The following is a 25495-nucleotide window of genomic DNA, read 5'->3' on the forward strand; positions in this document are numbered from 1 at the left end:
ACTGTCCTTGGAGGCATATAAATTAATTATAATTAAGAACTGTGTGCAGATGTTACAAAAGAAATTTTGAACAATTTTGGTGTCTGCTCTTGCAGAATATTAAAGAGAAAAAACCTATGACTGGCTGTTGCTGGTGAGAGTATCGATCAGCATCTATGTTTGTATTACAAATTCCTATGAAAATGCACACATGTAAAGTGACTTATAATCCTTTATTAGTTGCCTGTTCAACTCTTATGTCAAGAACTTGGGTGACAGTAGAAGTGATACTTCTGCTTTGGGCATACAGAAGGAAAAAACAGATGAGATAGAAAAGCCAAGATTTATCTACTAAAGTATTGCAGAACAAGGAGGTAGGTTGTATTAATAGAACAAGGCTGAGGTGGTATGTCTGCTTGGACTAAGAACAAGAAGGCTCTTCGGTGACAGAAGTCCTAGGAAAGCAAATTTCCCTGCTGAGGAATTCATGCCACACTGGCCCTTTCCAATGTGGGGACCACCTAAGTTCTCATAGGGTCTTGGGGACATCCTTTCCTGCGTTCTGCTGGAGAACTTGATGGAGCCATCTACTCCATAGTAGTTTAGATAAATTTTACCTGTATCATTTTCCTTTCTCCCATCGATCCTGCTCTTCCCTGATCGAGCCCTTTCCCAGAAGTGATTTAACTAAAGGCTCCCTTTTCTTTGATTTTTATATTTACATCATTGGTTGTGGCTATGGTATGTTGAAATGGATTTGGGGTTAGCTCTGCACAGAAGTGTTTTTAGATTAGCTAAATACCCCAGCAGGACCATTAAACTGTTGTTACCACATCAGTCACTACATTAAAGTTGGATTCGGCATGTTTATAGGGTGTACAGGTAAACTTTTATTTTGTCGTTCATTTCCTAGGCACAGTCTCAGCCCCCAAACTCCAGACTACCAGGATTTCTTACTTTGTTCCTTTTGAACAAAGAGCAGGGGCAAGGGAACTCAGAAGCTCCAAGAGTTTGGATGATAATAATAGTATGAAAAGGAGCAAGATGACAATACAGAGAGAAGTTGTAGGTTCTAAGGACACTAAAATTAAAAGTGTGTGCCTCCTCAGTCACTCAGTCATGTCCAACTCTTTGCAACCCTGTGCACTAGAGCTCACTAGGCTCCTCTGTCCATGGGATTATCCAGGCAAAAATACTGGAGTGGGTTGCCATTTCCTTTTCCAGGGGATCTTCCTGACCTAGGAATTGAACTTGCATCTCCAGTTTGGCAGGCGGATTCTTTACCACTGCACCACCTTTTATATGTTATTGCTACAGATTTAGATGAAATTTACATGTGTTTAGCAGATGTTGAATGCATCTGGAGGATTGAAATTGGGTTTCCAGATGCCCTGAATATGTAAATGGCATTTGACTTCAGAATGGCACTGGATGGTAGACGTGTGACATCAGTTATACTTTTTGCTTCAGATGATTGGTGAACACATTTGCCTAAGCTATTATTCTGACTCAAAAGCACCTCTTTGGTTCAACATTTGCTCTGCTCTTACAAATTTGAATTTAGGAAGTATAACTTAAAACCTAAAATCGACTTGGAACATAAATATTTAAAAAATGTTCTTAATAAAATTTTTCTTTTATTTTGGATCTGTTCCTCAGTGTTAAGTTAATCATACTTCTCTGTTTATGGCACACTTTCATTATTGGTTCAGATAAGGATGTCTTGCTTAGTTAATTTGTTCTCTATGTACCTTTATTCTTGTGTATATCTCTTAGCGTAAGATAATAAAATTCCTTGAAAAATCCTGCTGTTATTTTGATAGGAATTGCCTTGAAGTTATGGATTAATTTGAAAGAAAATAGAACTCTCTAAATATTATGTTATCCCCTCTGTGAATGTGGTGTATGATTGCATTGTTCAAGACTTCTTTCATATCCTTTAATAAGAGTTTCAGCTTTTCTCTGCAGAGGTCTTGTGCATTTTTTGCTAATTCCTAAATAATTTATAGTTGTTTTTGCTGTTATGACTGTTAACATTTTCTGGTTGGTTAAAAGACCTATTGATGTTTTCTCCGAGTAGTATTTATCTAGCAATCTCATTCTCCCCATGTTAATTAATAGTTTTAAAATTCTGTTGGATTTTCTGTCCAGATAACCATATTATCTTACTTTGCTATTTTTCTCTATCTTTCTAGTCTTAAAACTTCTGTTTTCTTGACTTATTTACCAGGATGCTCAATATGATAGCACTAAACTTACCTTTTTCTCATTGTCAAAAAATTTTTTTCTTAAGAGATTTTGGAGGAGTAGGATGGGGAGGTAGGAAAGAGGCTCAAGAGGGAGTGGATATATGTATACGTACAGCTGATTCATGTTTTGAAACCAACACAGCAGCATAAAGCAATTATCCTCCAATTGAGGAGAGGGGAAAAGCTACCTACTCCAGTATTCTGGCCTGGAAAATTCCATGGACTGTATAGTCCTTGGGGGTCACAAAGAGTCAGACGCGACTGAGCAACTTTCACTTTCACTTTTTTTTTTCCCAATTAGAAATAAATTTTAAAAAAGTTTTGGGTATATACTCTTACAGGTAGACTGATGATCTCCTTTATTTCCTGTCATCAAAAAGTTAAGAAAATATTCTAACATTTATATCATAAATAGGTGTTGCCCTTAATCAAATGTCTTCATTTTTTGAGATATTCATGCAAATGTCTCCTTTGGCCCATTAATGTGGTAATTATTTTGACTTATATTCTGATATTAAAGCATCCCTGAATTTCTTGTGTAAACCACATTTGAATATTATTATTATTACTATTATTAAATATATTATTTGTTTTGTTAGCTAATATTTTGTTTAGGATTTTTTTTGCCTTTATGTTCATAAGTGAAAGAGACCTATGATAACCTTTTCTGGTACTATAATTATCTGGATTTATATTTAAACTTTTCTTTTTTCTCTGTTTTGTTCAACTTGTACGAACAAGGCTCATTTCTTTCATATGTACCTATTTTATTTCCTTTTGTTTTGGCAAAGGTGGGGTGAGTGTGTTTGGTGGATTTGGATTGGGGACTTTTGATAACCATTTTATTTTCTTTAATGATTATTATTATATTCCAACGTCCTGCATTATTTTGAACCTCTTTTTGCTTTTTAAAAGTAGATTTTATGCATTAACTTTAAAAGAAGCTAGCTTTCATAATATTCTTTTGTTATCTTAAAATTTTTATTGTATATATTGCTATTGATTCTTTTTCAGTTGCATTTGCATTTTCTCTTCCATTTCTCTGATCTTGTCAGAATTTTGTCTAATGTAGTCTTTAAAGGATCAGCTTATGGTTTCGTTTTTTCCTTGTTTTCTATCTTATGGATTCCTTTCTTTTCTTATTTAGTTCCTTCTTGGGGTTGACTCTGTTCATTGTTCAATAAGGGAAAATTTAATTACAATTAATTATATTTTATTTTCTTAAAAATGAATTTAAAGGTATAGATTTCTCTCTAAACTGTTTCAGTTATGCTCTAGAAATTTTTATATTTAATATTTTCATTGTCACTCTAGCTCAAAGGATTTTTCATTTCTGTTATGATTTCCTTCATAACCTTAGTGTTACTTATTATTGCTTTTAAAAAGTTTTGGATGTGGGACTTCCTTGGTAGTCCAGTGTCTAAGACTCCGTGCTTCCAATGCAGTGGACCCAGTTCTAGTCCCTGATCAGGGAACTAGATCCCACATGCCACAGCTAACACCCAGTATAGCCAAACAGATAAATTAAAAAAAAAATATTTGGATGTGTGATATTTTTAGCTACCTTTAAATTTTTACTTCTAAATTTAATCACATTATAGAAACTGCCAATCATTTCATATTGATTCTTTGGAATATACTGAGGCACTTCTGTCGAGTTACTATTTTTCATGTGCTTAAAAATATATATTTTTTGTTGTATATGTATTGCTAGATATCTGAACTAGTTCAAGCTGATTACTTATGCTTTGGACTGTTTTGGTTTGGTTTTTATCATTTTGATCGTTTGTCATTGTTTACATTTCTCTGTTGAATGTATCTGTTACTCCTTAGTGTAATTTTAGTTGCTGCTTTATACATGTTATACCTTTATTTTTAGATTCATATATATTCATGATTATGGTATCTTCTTGGACCTAGTATGTGACATCTCTCATTGTCAATTTTGATATTTTCGTCTTCAATTTTATTTTGTCTTGATATTAAAATTTTGATGGACATTCTCACATTGCCCTCCATAAAGGTTATATTCATTTATATTTCACTTGACTTATACTGTGTGAGACTTCTTGTCCCTGCATTCTCCTGTGTAACAGATTTTAAGGCCTGTGCATCTTAACTTTCTGTCTTTATTGGTATCTTGGTAAACTGGACCTGATGCATGGTTCTGGCACTTTTAATCTTCAATTTATTCACTGCCTGTCATATTCTAATCACAGTTGCCTTAATTGGGTCACTCTGAACACTGTCCTGACTGCATTAAGGATGGTACTTGGAGAATTTGACTTAATCATCTATTAAGTCACATTTTATCCTTCCTGTTGGGGTTGCCCCAGGACTCAGTTTTATCTGAGGACAGGATTGGTCCAGCTTCTCACTCAGATATGTCTTCCCTTGGAGTCCACTGTGAGCAAAGTGTAGACTGGCTCCTGTTAGAGTTACCCGGCTCCGCTCAGAGGCATCAACGCAAGCTGCTGTGGTCTTCTGCTTGCTGTAAATCTAAGGGCCACTCATCTCAAGCCACAGGGAGGCAGAGGACCAGGAGGTGAACAGCTGATTCTCTAATCCTGCTGCTTTCTTGTTTCTGCTTGTGAACCCTTGTGTCTGAATCGACAGCGTCATTTGAGGGGGTGCCGAGCTTCACTGATCCCCATTACTGTCCCTGGCCCGAATGACTCTTGAATTCTGCTACACTTGACTGGTAAGCTGTCTGGGGAGTTTGCTGCTACCCTCAGGCCAATAAGTGACATCGTCTTCAGGGAGTTAGAACATCACGGAACTCATACCTCCTGCCGCCCCTCATGCCCCCCACTGTGAGGCTCCTCTTAGCTTTCCTCTCAGGTTCTGCCAGCCATCACACCCCCCACTTCCCATATGCTGACCTGATGCTTTCATAAATAGCCAGGTTCCTTGAACAACTTCTACAGAAGCGGAAAGGTAACATCCTTTGCATCTATAGAGCATTTTATATTCTTCAAAGCACTTCCAGCTGCATATGATCATTTGATCCTCACTAAAAAACTCTTTCAGGTATTTAGGTTAGGTATATTATCCGAATTTCACCTGTGAAGAAATAAAGACAGTGATGAGGACTTGCCCATCCTCAGGTACTTAATTAATGTGGAACTGGTATAAGAACACAGCTTGGTTTGGTTAGTGAATTTGTTTATTTATTCATTAATTCACACACGTACTGAGAGGCAGCAGGATAGAAAGAGCAAAGGTTTTGGGGACAAACTTTGGTCTGAAACTTGATGCCATCCCTTCTTAGCTGTGTGATCCTGTTCGTGTACTTAACCCCTTTCTCAGAAGAGCAGTTTCCTGATTTGTGCATGTGCCACATGCTCAGTTGTGTCTGATTCTTTGTGACCCCATGACTGTAGCCCACCAGGCTCCTGTGTCCATGGAATTCTCCAGGCAAAAATACTAGAGCTGGTTGCCTTTTCCTTCTCCAGGGGACCTTTCCCACCCAGGGATCGAACCCACATCTCCTGTGTCTCCTGCATTGCAGATGGATTCTTTACCTACTGAACCATTGGGGGAGCCAATGTATGGGAAAATTATATAATGTTTATATGTGATTTAATAATCCATGAAGGTTACCTGGCAATTATAGTGTGTGGCATAGGGTAGATTATAGGTAAAATGTTACTGTAAATATATAATATGTAAAATAGGTTACTAATACAGGTAAAAATGGCCAAATATTGGTAATTTCATAATGGTAGGAAGTCAGTGGTTCAGTCCTTCCTTGTATCCACGGCCCTGCTAGGCCCCAGGAACTGCAAATACAGGCGAGGTGATGTTTTCTCGTGTGTCTCTATCTTCTAGACTGTGGTCGTGGAGGTTAGAACCTGTCTCCATTGCCTCCCAGATGACAAGAACAATGTCTGCTAGGGAGGAGGTGCTTAATAACTGAACTGAAAAAGTTCATGCCCACCAGGAGATGAGCAAGCAGTGAAGATAGGCAGATGCATCATCACATAACCCTAATACACTGTAATAGGTATTTAGATAGACACGCACAGGCCATGGCAAGAGCCCAGGAGACAGAATGCTCAGTTCTCCTGGGGGAGGGGGAGTGCAGTACAGAGGAGGGGGTGCCGCTTCATAAAGCAGGTTCCTGAAGACTAACCGTGGTCTGTGGGTGGAAGGGAGAGAAACCAATTTGCTTATCTTGGACGACAAGCTTCCTCTCCACCAACCCCCTTCTGATGTGTGAAATTGAGTTTGTATTCACAGGTCTTCTTTGTCTTGCAGTCCCTGTTACTCATATCTTCCATAATGTATTGCTTTGTAAAGTGCTTTGCTCGATCCCGAGTATAAAAGAGATGCTCAGTAAAACCAGAGTCTATTCTTCGAGTGTCACAGTCGCCATTGCATAACAAAGTGTAATATATTGTGTGAGAAGAAATAGAGGAATGTAAGAGGTGTCTTAAAGAGAGCAAATAAAACATCAGAATGGGAGAGGGAAGTGCATTAAAGTTAATAAACTGTCATGACAGAATGGACCACTTTTCAGTGTGAAAGAATCTGATGTAGTGACTGATGATGGTAGGATTAGAGCCCTACTTTAATGAAGTTAGTTGCTACTTTTGCCAACTTCTAAATCTTTTGGTTCTCCTTGAGAGTCAGTCCTTGAAATTTAATAGATGTGATGCCAATAGCTCTTTGAGATGCTAAACCCATCTGTCTTCTTTTGAGAATTCAGTGCTGCTGGACTCTATATAGTGCTGCTTGGCTGGGAGCTCAGGGATGGAGAATTCAGACCTCAGCTGCCCTGCCCTGCTGGGGACAGTTCAGCACACAGGTTGCCAGGGCCTCGTCATCATTCCGTTTCCACAGAGACATAGCCAACAAAGCCGTCAAGAGCAAACTTTGCTCAGATGTGTACCACTGAGCCACTCCTCTTACTTGTGTGCGCAAGAAAGACAACGCCATCGACACAAGGCTCTTTCTTGGCAGTGTGTAAGGATGACCACAACAGCAAGGGTTCCAGAATGTTTTCTGCCAAGACCTGGATTGGATTTTGTGCTTCTTCAGCCACAAAATGTCCCCAGCATCTTAGCCTCAAATCATTAATGCTCTTTGCAGTCAGTCTGCTCCCTGAATACTGCCTTATCTTTCTTTGCTCAACACCCTCATCATTATTGTTTTCTTTTTGTTTGCTAGACTCGCAAAGCTTTTAGATTCTTAATATCTTACTTCTCCTCCCACCCTGCCACCACCCCCCCCCCCCGCCCCCGCCGCCAAACAAGCAGGAGATATGAAGCAGCGTTTTCATCCTTGGTTACACACTCTCTCTCTTTGGAGAAGAATAAAAACCCTAGTTTTGGTTTCGGGTGCAGTTTGTAGATTATTTCCTTGGAGTATAAAGATGCTATGTGTATGTATTGGCATGCTGTTGTAATATCATTGACCTTGGCAACATTGCATAAGTGTTTTGAGCTTAAGTTTCTCTCTTTGAGAAGCAAGGATAAAATGACTAGTTTATCGGGTGTCTAGGAAGACCAAAGAGATTGCACAGGAAGACATGCTTAATACGGTTCCTAGTACATCCCAGACGCATAACAAATGATTATACGTCTCTGTGGAGAGCTGCACCCTCCGTCTGGTATTTAGGGGCCTCTGCCTCCTAATATTTAGGGGCAGTAGTTCAGTTTAGTCGCTCAGTCGTGTCCGACTCTTTGCGACCCCATGAATCACAGCACGCCAGGCCTCCCTGTCCATCACCATCTCCCAGAGTTCAAACTCACATCTGTCGAGGCGGTGATGCCATCCAGCCATCTCATCCTCTGTCGTCCCCTTCTCCTCTTGCCCCCAATCCCTCCCAGAATCAGAGTCTTTTCCAATGAGTCAACTCTTTGCATGAGGTGGCCAGAGTACTGGAGTTTCAGCTTTAGCATCATTCCTTCCAAAGAACACCCAGGGCTGATAGGCAGGAGATCGTTGTAAAAGGTAGAAAGTGATGAATAGTATGCAGACATGAAGTCAGTCATTTCAGGAAGGAGACTCTATCAGTAATTTAATAGCATTTGTCAAATTCACCATACTTCGATGCATAATCAAATGGGAATAAAACTATCTTCATAATAACTGATGATGTAAGAGGCAGTGTGATGTAAACTGGCCTGAAAGCTGGAAGATCTGGGTGCATGTTCATTTCACTTTATTGGCTCACGGTCTCGGATTTCTTAGGCTTTGCTTCACCATCCATAAAATGGTGATAATAATGTTTTTCTTATTTTCCCCCTGCTGGGTTATTGTAAGGATCAAAGGAGGTATTTTTAAAAGTACTGCCTATGTATGGGTTGCTTTTGATTTAGTAATAAGAGGCAGATGGGTTACTGAAGAATCTGCAGGCTCTTTTCCTCTTTGAGGTGAACATGAAGTACAGGTAGCAAGAATGGGGGCTTCAGTGTTTGTAGCTTCCTATATCAGGCTGCTCCAGGTCATGTTTTGTTGGTAGCCTCTGCTGAGCCCATTTTGCTGCTCATTTTGCCTGGCCTTTGCCATCCTTTGGCCTCAAGAGCCATTAGAGGGTGGATTGTGACTGGGGTACCAGGGATCTCATAGCAACAGTCAGACCCCTTTTTGGAGAATCCTGTGTTGGTGTACTTGGTGTGACTGCCTGGACCACTTGCATCCTCTTCCCATGGCTTGTCCTTGCCTGTCTGCTGATGATGGCTAGAGCAATAACATCTCTGACTGTCTTGCTCAAGGATTTCTGATGCTTTGGGAAAGTTTTTTTTTTTTTTTTCCCCCTCTTACTCTACTGCTCAAACACAAGAGATAAGAAACCAAACTAGAAGATAAAAGTTGGGTTTGAGGATCAGGAAAAGGAGATAAGTTCCTTGACTTGGAGTATCCAGCCTCTCCCCAGACAGTGTAGGTTGTAATTTAACCTCTGTGTGTGTGTATGTTTCCAGGGAGTCGACGAGTTGAAGATGAAGCCCAGAGCGGAGTGCTGTTCCCCCAAGTTCTGGTTGGTGCTGGCTGTCCTGGCCGTATCCGGCAGCAGAGCTCGTTCTCAGAAGAGCCCGCCCAGCATCGGCATTGCTGTCATCCTCGTGGGCACTTCAGACGAGGTGGCCATCAAGGACGCCCACGAGAAAGATGATTTCCACCATCTCTCCGTGGTGCCCCGCGTGGAGCTGGTGGCCATGAACGAGACGGACCCAAAGAGCATCATAACCCGCATCTGTGATCTCATGTCCGACCGGAAGATCCAGGGGGTGGTGTTTGCTGATGACACAGACCAGGAAGCCATTGCCCAGATCCTCGACTTCATTTCAGCCCAGACTCTCACGCCCATCCTGGGCATCCACGGGGGCTCCTCGATGATAATGGCGGACAAGGTAAAAGGGGGTTGCGGTGAGAAGAGCCTGAGGGCTGTGTATGAGAACTAAATGATCCATTTGTTTACATGCCAAACCTGGTTATGAAAGATGGAGGGTACCCAGAATGCACTGGGTGAGGGGATAGTCCAGGAACTAGTCTAACTGTTTGGAGATTAAAGTGAAGGCAAGGTGCTTGTATCTAGAAGCTCCTTCTGTTTTGAACGGGTTGTGTGTCCATTCGTTTGTAAATGAATTTACTGAAATGGCTAAGAGATGTTGAAGCTGGTAGCTTGGTGATAAATTTTTTTTCAAATACATGAATGAATAGCTCCTTCCAAACTCTATTCTTCCTTGATAATATCCTTTCTCTCCCCATACCAGTTTCTGGAATCTAAAAAGCAAAATCCCTTGAGGCAGGTAGTTTATCTCCTTGGAGATACAAATGTCCTCGAGAAGTACTTCTTGCTAAGGTGTCAAGGCTCAACATGCATCGATCTGCACATATGAATGGATTTTAATCCATAGAACCAGTCACAGCTGTGTTTTCCCCCAGGCTGAGCTTTGAAAGGTGGTGGTTCTTAACCTTGACCGCACATTGGAATTTCCTAAGAGCTTTCTGCACAACCAGTGCCTGAGTCCTACCCGTAGAGGTTCTGGGGCACAGTCTGGGCTTCAGGATTTTTAAAAGCTCCCCAGATCATTCTAGTGTGTAGTTAAGGCTGAGAACCACTGCTGTAAGGCCACAAATAAATCATAGTCTCTGCTGCATTAATATTAGATTAATTGTCACATGACAAAGTAATTATCCTATGACACTGATGCTTACCCTCTAACTGCAGAAAAGTGTTTTGTCTGTAGTTATGTTTTGTTTTTACATTTTCTGATTAGTTATTTTTCCTTGCTTTATACAATGATCACTGCTTATTGCTTAAGTACAGTTATTTTCACATACATATTGTCTTTGCAGTCATTCATATCATATCATTCATATCTTAGTCATTCATATCATATCATATCATCTTAGAATGATCCGTTTCACAGAGGCAGTATTTGTTTTATATCACTTTGGGTTTCTTAAAGTGTTTTGCATTGTCATCTTATACTTCTTAACGCCATTTTCAAAACTGCCTTCAGTTTTGTACTTAAAAGACATGTTGTGGGGGTAATGATGTTTGCAAACACCTCAAAACCTAGCACAGACACTATAAGCCTGCAACTTGGCAAGCAGAGAACCATCAGGGTGCAGGGCTTAACAGAGTGAAATAACCTTGCATGATCCCTATCGCCATCTGTTGGCAGCAGGCGGAGACGACTCATGTCTGTTTAGGAGCTTCCTTTATTCAGTCTAGGAAAGGTCAAGTGGAAAGTACTAAATGGAGGAACTTCAGTACCATATGAGAAAGATATTGTCCCATTTGCATGGATAAAGGCACAGGTAAGGATGCTAGAAAAATGCTGCAACAAAGAGCACATGTTAAGGGAAGTGGGATAAACTTGAACAGAATGGAAATTACAGACTGACTATAGCAAAAAGTTGCTTCCCTGATAGCTGAGTTGGTAAAGAATCTGCCTGCAATGCAGGAGACCCCAGTTGGATTCCTGGGTTGGGAAGATCTGCTGGAGAAGGGATAGGCTACCCACTCATTCTTGGGCTTCCTTTGTGGCTCAACTGGTAAAGAATCTGGCTGCGATGCGGGGGACCTGGGTTCAGTCCCTGGGTTGGGAAGATCCTCTGGAGAAGGGAAGGGCTACCCAGTCCAGCATTCTGGCCTGGAGAATGCTATGGACTGTATAGTCCATGGGGTTGCAAAGAGGTGAACACGACTGAGTGACTTTAACACAGCAAAAACTTCCCTGGTAGCTCATCTAGTAAAGAAACCATGCAGGAGACCTGGGTTCAATTCCTGGATTGGAAAGATCTCCTGGAGAAGGAAATGGCAACCCACGCCAGTACTCTTGCCCGAAGAATCCCATGGACAGTGGAGCCTGGTGGGCTCAGAGAGTTGGACACAACTGAGTGACTAACACTATACTATACTATAGCAAGAACTAGGGCTTCCCAGGTGGCACTAGTGGTAAAGAATCTGCCTGCTGATGCAGGAGACGTAAGAGACGTGGGTTTAGTCCCTGGGTTGGGAAGATGCCCTGGATAAGGGCATGGCAATCCACTCTAGTATTCTTGCCTGGAGAATCCCATGGACAGAGGAGCCTCGTGAGCTATGGTCCTTAGGGTTGCAAAGAGTTGGATACAACTGAAGTGACTTAGTCATACATAAGCACACATAGCAAAACTTACTGAGTTTTTTACTTCAGGAAGATTTTTTTTGTCCTTAGTGGATTATATTTTAGCAGTGGTATTTTGAGGGCACAATATGCATGGAAAGAATGCCAAGATGGATGAGACAAATTTTTGAGTGATAAATAAGTGCAAAGTTACTGCGAGAGCAAGACAGGTGGAAATGATTGATTGATTTAGCACCTGTGGGCTTTTGTGCAACCTATGTTGCTTCAGGTTCACCCCTCCCCAGTATAAAAGGTTGTTGGCTAAACTGGTTGATTGTGTCTCTTTTTTGCAGTTATTTGTTACGCCTCTTACAAATGCATAATAATAACAGTGTAGTAATTTGAGGAACGGTGCAGGTGGTGTGGAGAGACAGGCCTCTCTTGTTCATTGATGTATCCAAGGTGCTTTGAGTGTCTACCATGTGCGGGGCACATGTTGCTTTGCCTGCATTATCTTATTTAACACTCTCAACAGCCCAGTGAGCTAAGTGGTATTTATTCATTTCCATTTAGCAGATGAGAAAACAGGCTCAGAAAGGTTGAATAACCTCCCAAATGATGCTGCTAGTAAGTGACAAGTGACATTGGTGGCTGGCTCCACAGGCCATGTGCTTGATGACCTCTCAAGAGAATGGAGAGTCTGGCTAAGGTCTCACATACCATGATATTCTTTACTTCTTCCTCTGTTACCTAGTGGTGGGATCTGACGACAGGGGATCCATTGCTTGATTCATTGTGGCAATATTGGAGTCTGACTAGAGGAGAGGATTAATGATATGAAATAGTGGAAGCTTGCTGCTGCTACTACTAAGTCATGTCAGTCGTGTCCAACTCTGTGCCACCCCATAGATGTCAGCCCACCAGGCTCCCCCGTCCCTGGGATTCTCCAGGCAAGAACACTGGAGTGGGTTACCATTTCCTTCTCCAATGCATGAAAGTGAAAAGTGAAAGTGAAGTCGAATCAGTCGTGTCCAACTCTGTGCGACCTCATAGATGGCAGTCCACCAGGCTCCTCCGTCCATGGGATTCTCCAGGCAAGAGTACTGGAGTGGGGTGCCATTGAGTAGCATAATTCTGTAGGGGGCCCATTGGCTACCAGCTCCAGGGGTAAAAACGCACAATGGAAGCCAGTGAGGAGGCCTCTTCTGGGTCATTGTAATGAGAATTCCCCTCTGATCTCGACCCCCATACCCTCCCCCCACACCACAGCCACACCTCCAGATCCCATCTTATCTTTTTCTCTCTCCATCAAAAAAAGGAGGTAGGTAATGCTTTTTAGGCTGCTGCTGCTGCTGCTGCTAAGTCGCTTTAGTCATGTCTGACTTTGTGCGACCCCATAGACAGCAGCCTACCAGGCTCCTCTATCCCTGGGATTCTCCAGGCAAGAATACTGGAGTGGATTGCCATTTCCTTCTCCAATGCATGCATGCATGCATGCTAAGTCACTTCAGTCGTGTCTGACTCTGTGCGACCCCATGGACAGCAGCCCACCAGGCTCCTCTATCCACAGAATTCTCTAGGCAAGAGTATTGGAGTGGGTTGCCATTTCCTTCTCCAGATTTTTAGGCACTTCCCTCAAAATAGCCTACGTAATATCTGACTGACTTTGGACCTGAAAAGAAGTTTCTGAAAGGCAGGTAGAAAGAAGAAAAAGGAGAAAGGAGCAAGCAGAAAAGCCTGGTGCCACAGAAGTGGGAGGGTTGAAGGTTCAGTCCTGGGGGTGAGAAGCCCCAATGGGCAGGGGGCAACTGCAGCAGCAGGCATAGGGAGGGGCCCAAGGACCGCCGGGACCCCAAAGGCAGCAACGCACAGATTGTGGGCAGCTGTGGAAGAGGGACATTCACAGGCTGAAGAGGTTGAGTGGAAGGCAAATGAAAAGAGGCCCCCACATCTCCAAGAAATAAGCTTTGGGGACAAGTTTCAAAAATAAAATTACTTCAAATTCTGAGGCCAGCTTTTTTTTTTTTTTTGATAGAAGTGTATTTTTGGTACCATGACCATATTTTACCAACATAGAATGGGGACATGGAGTTTGACAACACTGAATCAACTATGGGGGCAATAGGACAACGCATTTGAAAGTGGAACGAATGCAGAAAAATCTAATACAGCTTTACTGCATGTAAGGCGTAGTCTTGAAGGTGCAGTTGCCACCTGAAGGATGGTGACTAAGTCTTCTCTTTTGCTTTCTTCTTCTAAGAGATAGGAAATTGCCACTGTTTTGACTCGGTTTTTTGTTTGTTTGTTTGAAATAAAGCTCACTTATTACGTGTCTTTGTGGAAGATTGCTTTACAGGGGTGAAATTCCCGATGCAGGGAGTCTGTGATGGAAGGAAGGTAGCACATGGAGTTATAAAGACTTTTTGGCACAAGTAGGGAAACGTGAGTTCAGCATCTGGTCAGCTTACTTTTTTGCATATGCTAATTAATCACAAATATTAATTAGTGCTGTACTTTCCCTTTGAGGAAATGCTCTTGTACTGTGGCAGAAAGAAGCGTGGGAGCTGGTGGGGCAGAGGTCTTTTAAGCTCAGAATTCAGTCAGAGCACTTTTAACAAGCACTTGCTAGGTGTGAGGATCTGGCCAACTTACCAACCACTTACTCTAAGCCTTGGTTTTCTTGTCTGTATCATGGGGATTATAATGTATTCTATTACAGGGTTGTTGAAAATTAAATGAGGTCATACAAAGCAGGTGCTTCACTAAGTGTCCAGCAAGGCATTCAGTAGGCTAAGCTGAAGGGCAGGAGCAGAAGAAAGGGAGACGGCTTCATGATACAGGAGAATTGATTAGAATCATAGCCAATTATAGAGACATTGCTGAACTGCAGACCAACCAAGGAGGCAGCTCAGTTGGAAACCTGGGAATGGGCTCTGAGGTGTGGTGGGAGCGTCAGTCTCACCCCACCAGGGAGGCTGAGACTCATCCGTGATGTAGCCCCTCCAGGGCCAGCTCAAAAGGGGCACATTCATTTAAGGGAAAACTCTAACAAGGAAAGAACTGCTAGGCGCTTGTTGCAAGAGACTGTTTAGAATAGTAGCAGAATCCATTTAAAAATGTATGAGGTGATTTTTGGCAGTTCCCCACCTGAGTATAAAGTGTCTATTTTATTTTGCCTTTGTTATAATTGCTTTTATTCTCCCTGAGATGCTGGATTTAGGATGCCCATCTGAATCCAAATAATGAACTGAAGCTAGACATAAACTTTCATTTCTTTCCTGGAGGTTTCTCTGCTGATTTGCTGAACTCTTTCTTGGGTTTTCAGATTTTAGCTCAGATAGGTTAAGTAACTAGTCCAAGATACCACAGCTGATGAGCAATGGGACTGGGATTCAGATCCCAGAAGTACCTATTTTGAAGCCCGTGCTTTCTATTTATACAATTCTGCCCAACAAAGCTCTGCACTAAGAATTGTAAGTCGTGAGTTGTTTCAGTCTCCACTCTTACGAGCTTTGGGAATTGAGACAAACAAATTGCTTTAGCTTTATGATACTCATGGATACTCCATGATACTTCTGTTTTATAAGATTTAAATTTTGTTTTCTGCCCTGTGCACTTTACAACATTTTGAAGATAAAATGAAATAAAATAGTTGGAAAAGTGCTGGGCAAACAGATACTTTCAGTTCAGTTCAGTTCAGTCGCTCAATTGCGTCCGACTCTTTGCGACCCCATGAATCGCAGCACAGCAGGCCTCCCTGTCCATCACCATCTCCCGGAGTTCACTCAAACTCACACCCATCAAGTCGGCGATGCCATCCAGCCATCTCATCCTCTGTCGTCCCCTTCTCCTCCTGCCCCCAATCCCTCCCAGCATCAGAGTCTTTTCCAATGAGTCAACTCTTCGCATGAGGTGGCCAAAGTACTGTAGTTTCAGCTCTGGCATCATTCCTTCCAAGAAACACCCATTAGGACAAATGAAAGAGCTTGGGAAGGTTGTAGGAAGGAACCCAGAAAGTGAGACTTGCAGTAGGATCAGGCCAAAGAATAGAAGATCCAAGCTCTAATGCTGCAAGAATGGAAGAGAGCAGGTATGCCTCTGAGTAAAGGATCAGGGTCTGAAAATAGATGCATTGATCAGATATAGAGCAGTAACTGAGACGTGTGTCATGCTCCTTACCTTGTTCCTCCCTGAAGGACAGGTGAAAATATTCTTACTCTGGCATCTGTTGCTATGATTCCTTTGTTTCTAAATTTCTTGGCTGAGAATTCATACTTTGACTAGCATTCTAATTTTCTGTGTAGAGAGCCATGCTCTGGAATCCAACTTAGTGAGGAAGATAGCCCTTATTCTCCTTTGTCCCCATCTCCTCCTCTCACTCTCTCTGTACTCCTTCCTCCTCCCCTTACCTAATGGAAATAGGTTTGGAGGGAGTTGAGCCAGTGGTGGTATGTAACCCTGTAAATCAGCAGTCCCCAACCTTTTTGGCACCGGGGACAATTTTCCATGGAATCAGGGCTGGGGGGATGGTTTAAGGAGGATTCAAGTGCATTACTTCACTGTGCACTTTATTTCTATTACTATTACAGCAGCTGCACCTTAGATCATTAGGCGTTAGAACCCAGAAGGTTGGAGACCCCTGCTGTAAATAGTCTTAACTGCTTCCATCTGCTCTTGTACGTTTCCATCTCCAGCAGAATCTTGAAACCAAGATGGCCATGCTGTTCATAGCCCACTTTATGCTTCTTCCCTATGTTTCAGTGACTTTGAGGTTTTACCTTGCTTCTTAGTTGTTTGTGATATGATATTTCTTGGGACAGCATTTGGTATTTCTTGCTCTTTCTTCAAGAGCAAATGGTGGGGTTAGGACACTCTTGGGGGATGAGCAGAATTAAGACATAGAGGTGGGAAGGACAAGACAGTAACAAAGCTGATATCATCAGATGCCAACTTTGTGCCAGTCATGATATTAATGAGTATGTTAATTCTTAAGCAATCCTATGAAATACATAGTATTATTTCATTTGACAGGGAAAAGAAATCAGAGAGAGTTTATGTATTGTGGCCAAAGTCACATAGCTAGAAAAATTGTGGGACTGAAGTTTTAACTTTTTTGGTTGACTTTAAAACTCCCAGTCCACACACTGAGGAAGTCAGGGCTCATCTCTGGGGTTCTCTTGACATTTTGATCATGGAAATGAGGAGGCTGCTCTAGTGCTAGGTATCCCACTTCATAACCAAAAGCAGGGACAGGCAGAGGTGGCTATTAAATCAGGAAAAGTCTTTCCCATATCCTGGATCTCACGACCCCATATTTTATCACATGGCCACCCCGTGGGGGTTGCGGGCTCCCTGATAGAGTGGCAAGGGGACAAGTGTTGGGACCAGCTTTGAGGTTCATCAGCAGTATCTCTCAAAGGAAGTTAAGCGATCACCTGGGAATACAACCAGTATCTGTGTAACTCTAAGGCTCAGCATCTCTCATCTGTCATTTCTCCTGCTTCATACTAAACTTCTTTTGTGCATGTGTCCTCCAGAACTTGGGCCTTGGCTTGTCAATTATGTCCCTTTTCCCTTTAATTATCCACTTCCTCCTCCTTGCTGGAATCTGCCCTCTAGCTTAGTGGTGTGCACGTGCCCAGTACCAGTGCTTAGAACCCAGAGGCCGGGCGTGTTGTGTCCTGCAGTACATGGGATAGTACCCACCAGTCAAGAATAGTCTTGCCCAAAATGTCAATTTTGCCCTCATTGAACCTGTTCAGATCACTCTCATATCAATAAATAAACAAACCTGAAAGCTTTCCTTGACCCCAGTTTTTCCTCCCTTGCTGTTTCTTTTCATAGTTAAATTCCTTAAATGATCATTTGAAATTGCCGTTTTCATGTCCTCATCTTTCCCTTTATCCAAAATGCCCAATCCAAATGGGCTTTTCAAGTCGTTGGTGACCTTCTGTGGCACTGAACACCGTTGACCCTTTTAGTGCTGTTACAAACGTGATGACAAGAGCCGTTAGATTTGTCACAGATTTGGTGACAGCAGGAATGAGGCTGAGTAGGATTGAAACATGGTTAGGTCACAGAAGGGGAAGTGTCTGGGAAACAGCTGGATTTGGGACTGGAGGTTAAAGAGAGTGATTTGGGCTGGAAATTAAGAGATGCGCCTTGTTAGCAAGGAGAGGATCCTTGAAAGTAGGAGGGTGGAGGAGAGGCTCAGAACCAACAAGGGGACTAAGAGGGAAGTGTATCCAGAATAGAACCCCCATCTGAGGGACGGCCAGAGGAGGGGGAAATGGGAAAGAGCTAAAAAAACTTCTTAGATAAGAACATAAACAAGGGGAAAGAGAGGCTTCTGTATAAAGCAGCAGGGAGCAACTGACCAATCTGGGAATCGACCGGCCCCTCCCCTCCCCTTAGGACAGTTCTGCCGGCAAACGGTAAGGAAGCCTTACTTTCGGTTACTAGGGAGGGAAGGATGAGGGGAAGGGATAGTTAGGGAGTTTGGGATCGACATGTATATGCTGCTTTTTAAAACGGATACCCAGTAAGGTCCTACTGTATAGCACAAGGAACTCTGCTCAATCTGTGGCACCCTGGATGGGAGGGGAGTTTGGGGGGAGAATGTGTGTGCGCTTAGCTGTGTCCGACTCTCTGTGGCCCTGTGGACTGTAGCCCACCTGGTTCCTCTATCTATGGAATTTTCCAGGCCAGAACACTAGAGTGGGTTGCCATTTCCTCCTCCAGGGGATATTCCCAACTCAGGGATTGAACCCGAGTCTCTTGCATCTCCTGCATTGATAGGCAGATTCTTCACTGCTAGTGCCAAGACACTCAGCATTTGAGAGGAGAATGGATACGTGTAAATGTATGGCCGAGTCCCTCTGCTGTCCACCTGAAACTGTCACAACATTGCTGATTGACTCTCCTCCAACATAAAATAAAAAGTTAAAATAAATAAATAAAGCCTTGTTGTGGGTCCCCTGCCATCTGAGCACTCCTGCCCTCTATGCCTCTCACCACATGGCAGATTACCTGTGTGATTCCTTACGAACTCAGATCCGACTATGACGCACTTTCATTTAAAACTTTCCCCTGGCTTCGCACAGCTGAGACTAGGACACCTTCTGGGATGTGGTCCCAGGCCACTCCTCCAGGATTTCCTCTTCACCTCCTGGCCCTCCCGTGTCATGAATACACACTGAGTTAGTTACCACTCCTTGGACTGGTCCTTGATGGTTTACAGCTCTGGCTTGCTGCCTCCTCTCCCCCTCCTCGTCCACCCTGAAGAACCTACTCACTTTCCAAGAGAAATCATGGCACATCTGTGCGCCCTTTTCTGACTCTGATCTTCACAGAATTTCTTATTTCTTCTTTTTATTTTTTGTGTTTCACCTGTGCCCTATTTAAGGGCTTTTATGATAACCCATTTGTTTCCTTATCTGTCTCGTTTCCTGTATAGTGGGCCCACTGTAGTGCAGGCCAGGCTTTACTAACTTTTGTGTTCCCAGCACATGCCATAGTGTCTGGTGCATAGCAGTAGCCGACTTAGAAGAAAAGCTATGAGAAACCTAGACAGCGTATTAAAAGCAGAGATACTGCTTTGCTGACAAAGATCTGTAGAATCAAAGCTATGGTTTTTCCAGCAGTCATGTACAGATGTGAGAGTTGGACCATGCAGAAGGCTGAGTTCCCAAAGAATTGATGTTTTCAAATTGTGGTACTGAAGGAGACTCTTGAGAGTCCCTTGGACAGCAAAGAGATTCAACCAGTCAATCCTAAAGGAAATCAGCTTTGAATATTTGTTGGAAGGACTGATGCTGAAGCTGAAGCTCTAATACTTTGGCCACGTGATGCAAAGAGCCAAATTATTGGAAAAGTTCTGATGTTGGGAAAGATTTAGGGCAGAAGGAGAAGGGGATGACAGAGGATGAGATGGTTAGATAACATCACTGGTTCTCTGTCAGATATGACTTAGCGACTGAATAACAACAGCCAACTGTTATTACATGATTAGCAGTTATAAAAATGGACTGTCTATACACATGCCAGTGGGTTGAGTGGTGGCCCCAAAGATATAGATCTGTGTGCTAACTCCTGGACCCTGTGAATGTGACCTTATTTGAATAAAGGATCTTTAAGGATGTAAATTAGGTTCTTATGATGAGATCATCTTGGATTAGCCAGACAGGCCCTAAGTCCAGTGACACATGTCCTTCTAGGAGATGGAAGATGAGAAGGCATGGTATGGAGTCTGGAGTTATTTAGCCACAAACCAAGCAAACCACCAGAAGCTGGAAGAGGCCAGGGAAGATTCTCCCTTGGAGCCAATGCTGTATTAAAATGGATAATCAACAAAGACCTGGTGTAGAGCTCTGGGAACTCTACTTAGCCTGGATGGGAGGGGCGTTTGCGTGACAGTGGATCCATGTATATGTATGGCTGAGTCCCTTCGCTGTGCACCTGAAGCTATCACAACATTGTTAATTGGCTACACCTCAATACAAAATCCGGAGAAGGCAATGGCGCCCCACTCCAGTACTCTTGCCTGGAAAATCCCATGGACGGAGGAGCCTGGTAGGTTGCAGTACATGGGGTCGCTAAGAGTCGGGCATGACTGAGCAACTTCCCTTTCACTTTTCACTTTCCTGCATTGGAGAAGGAAATGGCAACCCACTCCAGTGTTCTTGCCTGGAGAATCCCAGGGATTGGGGAGCCTGGTGGGCTGCCGTCTATGGGGTCGCACAGAGTCAGACATGACTGAAGTGACTTAGCAGCAGCAGCAGCAATACAAAATAAAGAGTTTTGTTTTTTGTTTTTTGTTTTTAAAGAAGTAACATGATCCCACTGACACTTGATTTTAGGCTCTGGCCTCTGGAACCGTGAGAAACAATTTTTCTATTGTTTTAAGCTGCCAAGTGTGTGATGCATCTCTTAGGGCAGCCCTAGGAATCTGGTAACACCAACATCTCAGTGAAGAGGGGCACCCTGGAGTCTCGTTGCCTGGATGTTTCCTGGCTCCACCATTTACTGTGTGACCCTTGGCAAATAACTTGACTTCTCTGAATCTTGGATTCCTCATCTCTAAAATGGTGGCAAATATAGACCCTGTTTCTTAAGGTTATTAGGTAAAGCCATTAAACAGCACTTAGAAAAGGCCCGGTAAATAGCAGGAATCGTTAAGAGTGGGTCTGTGAGAGGTTTTCAGTAAGTCTCCATTGAATACAGGAATGAGTATAGTGATGTGAATATAAATGCAAGGCATCTACGACCGGATCAGAACTCACCAGGCTCCGTGGTAACTGGCTCATGTATTCTGGATTCCTGGGACCTGAGGCAGTGCTGAGAGGTGGGGTGATACAGTTAGGCAGCTCTGCTTTGGTGGAACTTCAGGGCAGCGAGGCTCATTTTGAGCATCCTTTTCTGTGCTCCTCTCTCCTTGGGTTTGCTTTTGCTTCTCTGTTTTGTGTGCATTCACATGTGTGTGTGTTTCCCACCACGGTTGGTTGCCTGTCTCTTTCTCTTCTCAGTGCTCAGGACAGAGCATCTCCCCTAGGCTGCCCTCCTCATCCAATGTCCTGCTTTCAGATTTTTCTTATTCTCTCCCCTGAAGTAAAAATTTTTGCCTCTTTCCCCTTTATTCTCTTCCACTTCATACTTTTCATCATCCTCATCACCATTGTAATGAATCACCATCCTTTTTTATTAGCTGCCTGTCTTGCTCAACTACAGGCTTCATGAGGACAAGGGACTATGTCATTTTCCTTTCCATATCTGCAGATCCTAACATATAACCTCAGGCTAAGTCCTTAATATACACTTATTTACATGTGTGGCTGGATTCATTATTTCAGTGCAGCAGCTGTCAGTAGCAATTAAAAATATTTTAAACCCAAATGAAAATGGATGCTAGGATTCATCTCTGGTTACTGGCAAGTTACCTTCCTTATCTCTGTCCAGGCTGCTGTCTCTCATCCTTCCATTCTTCACACCTGCCAGATGCCAGCAGTCAATATCTTGGCACTCACATCCACTTAATCTCCATCAGTCATGGCAAGAGGACAGTCTCAGGTCAGGGTGCATTCTGGGGTGGCAGAGCAAAGCTTTTATCATGCAAAGCAGATGGGTGCTGATGATTATCTTGACTTTATTAGCTTCTTTCAAAGAGAGATGCAGAAAGAAACAAACATTTTCAAAAAGTTTTGAAAGATAAACGTATGCAATTCCTGAGATGTACAAATCAGCCAGGTAACATCAAGGAAATTTAATCAGTGCAATTAAGTTTCCAATGGTAGAAGGAAGGGATTTTGAAACTTGCTTTAGCAAACAACAGCCTTTCTCCTTGATTTATTCATTCATTCCAAAAATATTTATTAAGTGTCAGCTGGGTGTCAGAAACTGTTCAAGGTCTTAAAGATACAGTCCATAAGAGAGGTCTTGTCCTCATGGTACATTGAGTGACAATAAACAAACACACAAATGGAACAGTGTTATTTCAGGCAGTGGTGAATGTTTTCATGAAAATAGCAGAAAGGGATGTTGTAGGCTGTTTTAGGGTTGTCAGGGAAGGTCTCTGAGGAGGTGGTGCTTAAGATTTGTATGAGGAGAACATGAGAATCTGAGTCTTAGCAGAAAGATGGGTATTTTTAATCCATTCTAGAAAGTGTAAGAAGGGAGCAGTGTAACTTGGCCTAGCATCTTTTCAGATGGAAGCAGTGGAGTGTGGTGGACGGGACACACACCCTGGTGCATTTTGAGCCCTGGCTTCATCTTTCAGAAGCTGAGTGACCTCTGACATGTTGTGTGACTTCTGTGATCTGTTTCTTCTCACCTCTGTGATGGGGTTAATATGCATCAACTTCAAAGACCTATTATGGAACAAAAGAAAATAACATTTACAGGACCCATTACTCTGTTAGGAACACTCCTGGTTTTAATAAATCAATGCTATTATCATTTCTGATATGATTGAATACAAATTCCTCTGGAATTGGGCATCATTTTACTCTTGATATATGTACCAGTGATGTGGTTTTGTTGTTTTTTACAAAATTTGTTTACTGACTTGGGAAGGAACATTGAGATTGGCTTTCCTCTCCCTAAGTAGTTTCCTGTCCTTTTGAGTTCATAGAGTTCCCAGTGGCCAGTGGCCAGTTCCTAGATTTGCACCTACATCATTGCAGCCCAATAGAATTTCCCGCCTTTCCGAATGGGGCTTCTGGCACTGAGAACAGTGCCACAGGGAACAGAGCACCCAGGGCAAGATTTGGGGGTGAAGGGTGTGGGCATTGAGGGTGGGAGGTAGTGTAATAGCACAGCCAGTATAGCCTGCCTTGGGCTGAGGATTCCTGGCACACCCCAAGACCTCATGGCTGGCCACCGTGTGTCCTAGATGCATTCTGCTGCCTTGAGAACATGTGGTCCGGTGTTGTAGAGAGCAACAGCCTTCAGGCCTTCAGCGTCGTGTTGCCATGACAACAGACAACTATAGTCAGACTCCAGGATGCTGTCACCCACCCCTCCCACCTACCCCTGCCGACACCTGCCCACCTCCCCCTCACTTTTATTCCCACCTGCCCTCTGTGTGCATTCTCACACCTCTGCCTCCATAGGTCCTTGTCTGCGTAGTCCTTCTGGTTCCCTCCAACTGCTTTGCCTTTCTTTCTCTTACCATTTCTGGGTTCTCATTGCTCATATGAAAGCAAATATAGTAAATTCTCAGAAAGTAAAGCCACATGGCATCATAAGTTGAGAGGGTGATGGGAATGAAGGAGCTAAAAAATCATCAAAGAAAAGAGGGGAAAGGAGCTTGATAGAGTTTTGCAGTTTAGTTGTACAGTCTATGGTTCTTAAACTGACTGGAACTTAGAAGCAACAGAGAAACTTTAAAATTTTATTGTAATTATTATTTTAAAAGTAGAGCATCTCTGATCCCATACTCAAGGATTCTGATTTAATAGGTTTGGAATAAAGCCCATTAATGGCAATTTTCACAAACTTCACCCAAGGGACTGAGGCACAGCCAGGTTTGGGTGCCACTGAGGAGTAGAACCTGGCATGTTTTTAGGTTGTAAAGTTTTGCGATGGGTCAAAATCTCTTCGTTGAGTTTATTTTTGTGGTCTCCAATGCAGTGTATTAGTGTGGCTGCTGCATAACATTTAAGGAGGAGGAAGAGGGATTGGAGAAGGATGAGAAGAGGCTAAAGGAGGCGAGAAGAGGAAAGAAAGTTGGGAGGGAGCGATGTGAAAATTATAAGGTGGAGCTGTGGATCAGGGGCGGAGACAATCAGCCATCAGACACTGGGCTCCAATGCCCTTGCCCCCGACTTTCAGCTGGAACGCAGGCTCTGTCTTGGTCCGGAAGTAATTAACATGCTTTTTTGGATGTATTTTGATTCTAGATTTTCCCTGGTTATTGAGCGACTGGGGAGGACTAGATCTGGAGTTTCAGAAGAAGTCAGCTTCATTCTCTTTCCCCCTTTGAATAAACCAAGTGCCTCCTACAATTTAGGGCTACACCTTATATGAGATAGTGCCTACTTACATTTAGCCAGTTTAACTCTCAAAGGAACCCGGGGATTTAGACAGTAGGATTGTTCTCTTTCTTTACAGATGCAGAAACTGAGGGTCGGAAAGGAAAGTGACTGGCCACGGTCACGCACTGGCAGTGTCAGGGTGGCAATGAGGACCCTTGTCTGATGAGAGTAATGTTCAGGGATTTCAGCGGGGGGCTGCACTTGCCCGGGGTCACTATCATGGACTTGGTTTTCCTGAAACATCTAGCTTAGCCTGTGTGAGGCGACTATCCCAGCTGCCCAGAGAGCGACCAATTGGAGCTTGATCTTTAAAGTCGGTTCTTTCTTCTTCTAGTCGGTCTTGATTAGGACCTAACTGCTCCAAACAAGGTAACAGCTCTGAAGGAGAGAAGAGATTGAGATGAGAGACAAGAAGCAGAACGGGCAGTCCAGTGGTTAAGACTCCACCTTCCAGTGCAGGGGGTGAGGGTTTGATCCCTGGTTGGGGAGATAAGATCCCACATGCCTTGCAGCCAAACAGCCAAAACAAAACAGATGCAATATTATAACAAATTCAATAAAGACTTTTTAAAAAATGGTCCAAAAGAGTTTTGTTTTTTTTTTTAAAGAGAGGTCCGTGAGGGTGGACAGAACTGTGGGTTGGTTCCCAGTCTGGGGGTTCTGGGGGTTCCAGGGACTGAGGTCTCCACTCTCCAGAGTGTACCTGCCCCCCCTCAAGCCCACCCACTTCCAAGTAGATACCCCAGGATTTGAGTCCTGGATCAGATCAGACTCCTCACTGACGTTTTGGGGAATTGGAAAGATTATTTTTTTTCCAGCTTGCTGTGTGTCTGGAGAAAGTGAAATCAGATATACATAGGTCTGAGATTCCATCTAAGCAGATGAGAGGTTGACAAAGGAGGAATATTTTTGCTTTACTGCCCTGGATGGCTGTAGGTCGTGGAGAAAATTGTCTCTTCCTACTTTCTGAATAGTTATAGAAAATCAGCTGTGGCTGTCGTTGTGAGTGTGTTAGTCACTTAGTCGTGTCTGACTCTTTGCAACTCCATGGACTATAGCCCGCCAGGCTCCTCTGACTGTTGTTACTTTGGATCAGTCTCAGAGGGTATCACCTTCTTGGGGATGATAATCAGAGGGCGCTTGAACCAGCTCCCTCCTCAGCCCCTTTGTGCTG

The 25495-nt window shown here is 43.1% G+C and overlaps 1 protein-coding gene across 3 annotated transcripts in view; it reads left to right on the forward strand.

Moving 5' to 3' along the window:
• The window catches only part of GRIN2B (glutamate ionotropic receptor NMDA type subunit 2B), a 500904-nt gene that overhangs the window by 146940 nt on the left and 328469 nt on the right, over positions 1–25495 (forward strand). For 2 of the 3 annotated variants that reach the window (XM_070790049.1, XM_019961525.2), the window contains one exon: positions 9158–9586. In XM_070790049.1, coding sequence (XP_070646150.1) covers positions 9176–9586 — 411 coding nt within the window. In that variant the 5' untranslated portion in view covers positions 9158–9175. Of the gene's footprint in view, positions 1–7086; positions 7197–9157; positions 9587–25495 lie in introns of those variants that run through there. The other variant, XM_070790052.1, reaches the window with a different exon arrangement.

Source organism: Bos indicus, chromosome 5 (genome assembly GCF_029378745.1).
Source record: "Bos indicus isolate NIAB-ARS_2022 breed Sahiwal x Tharparkar chromosome 5, NIAB-ARS_B.indTharparkar_mat_pri_1.0, whole genome shotgun sequence".
Classification (NCBI taxonomy): Eukaryota; Metazoa; Chordata; class Mammalia; order Artiodactyla; family Bovidae; genus Bos; species Bos indicus.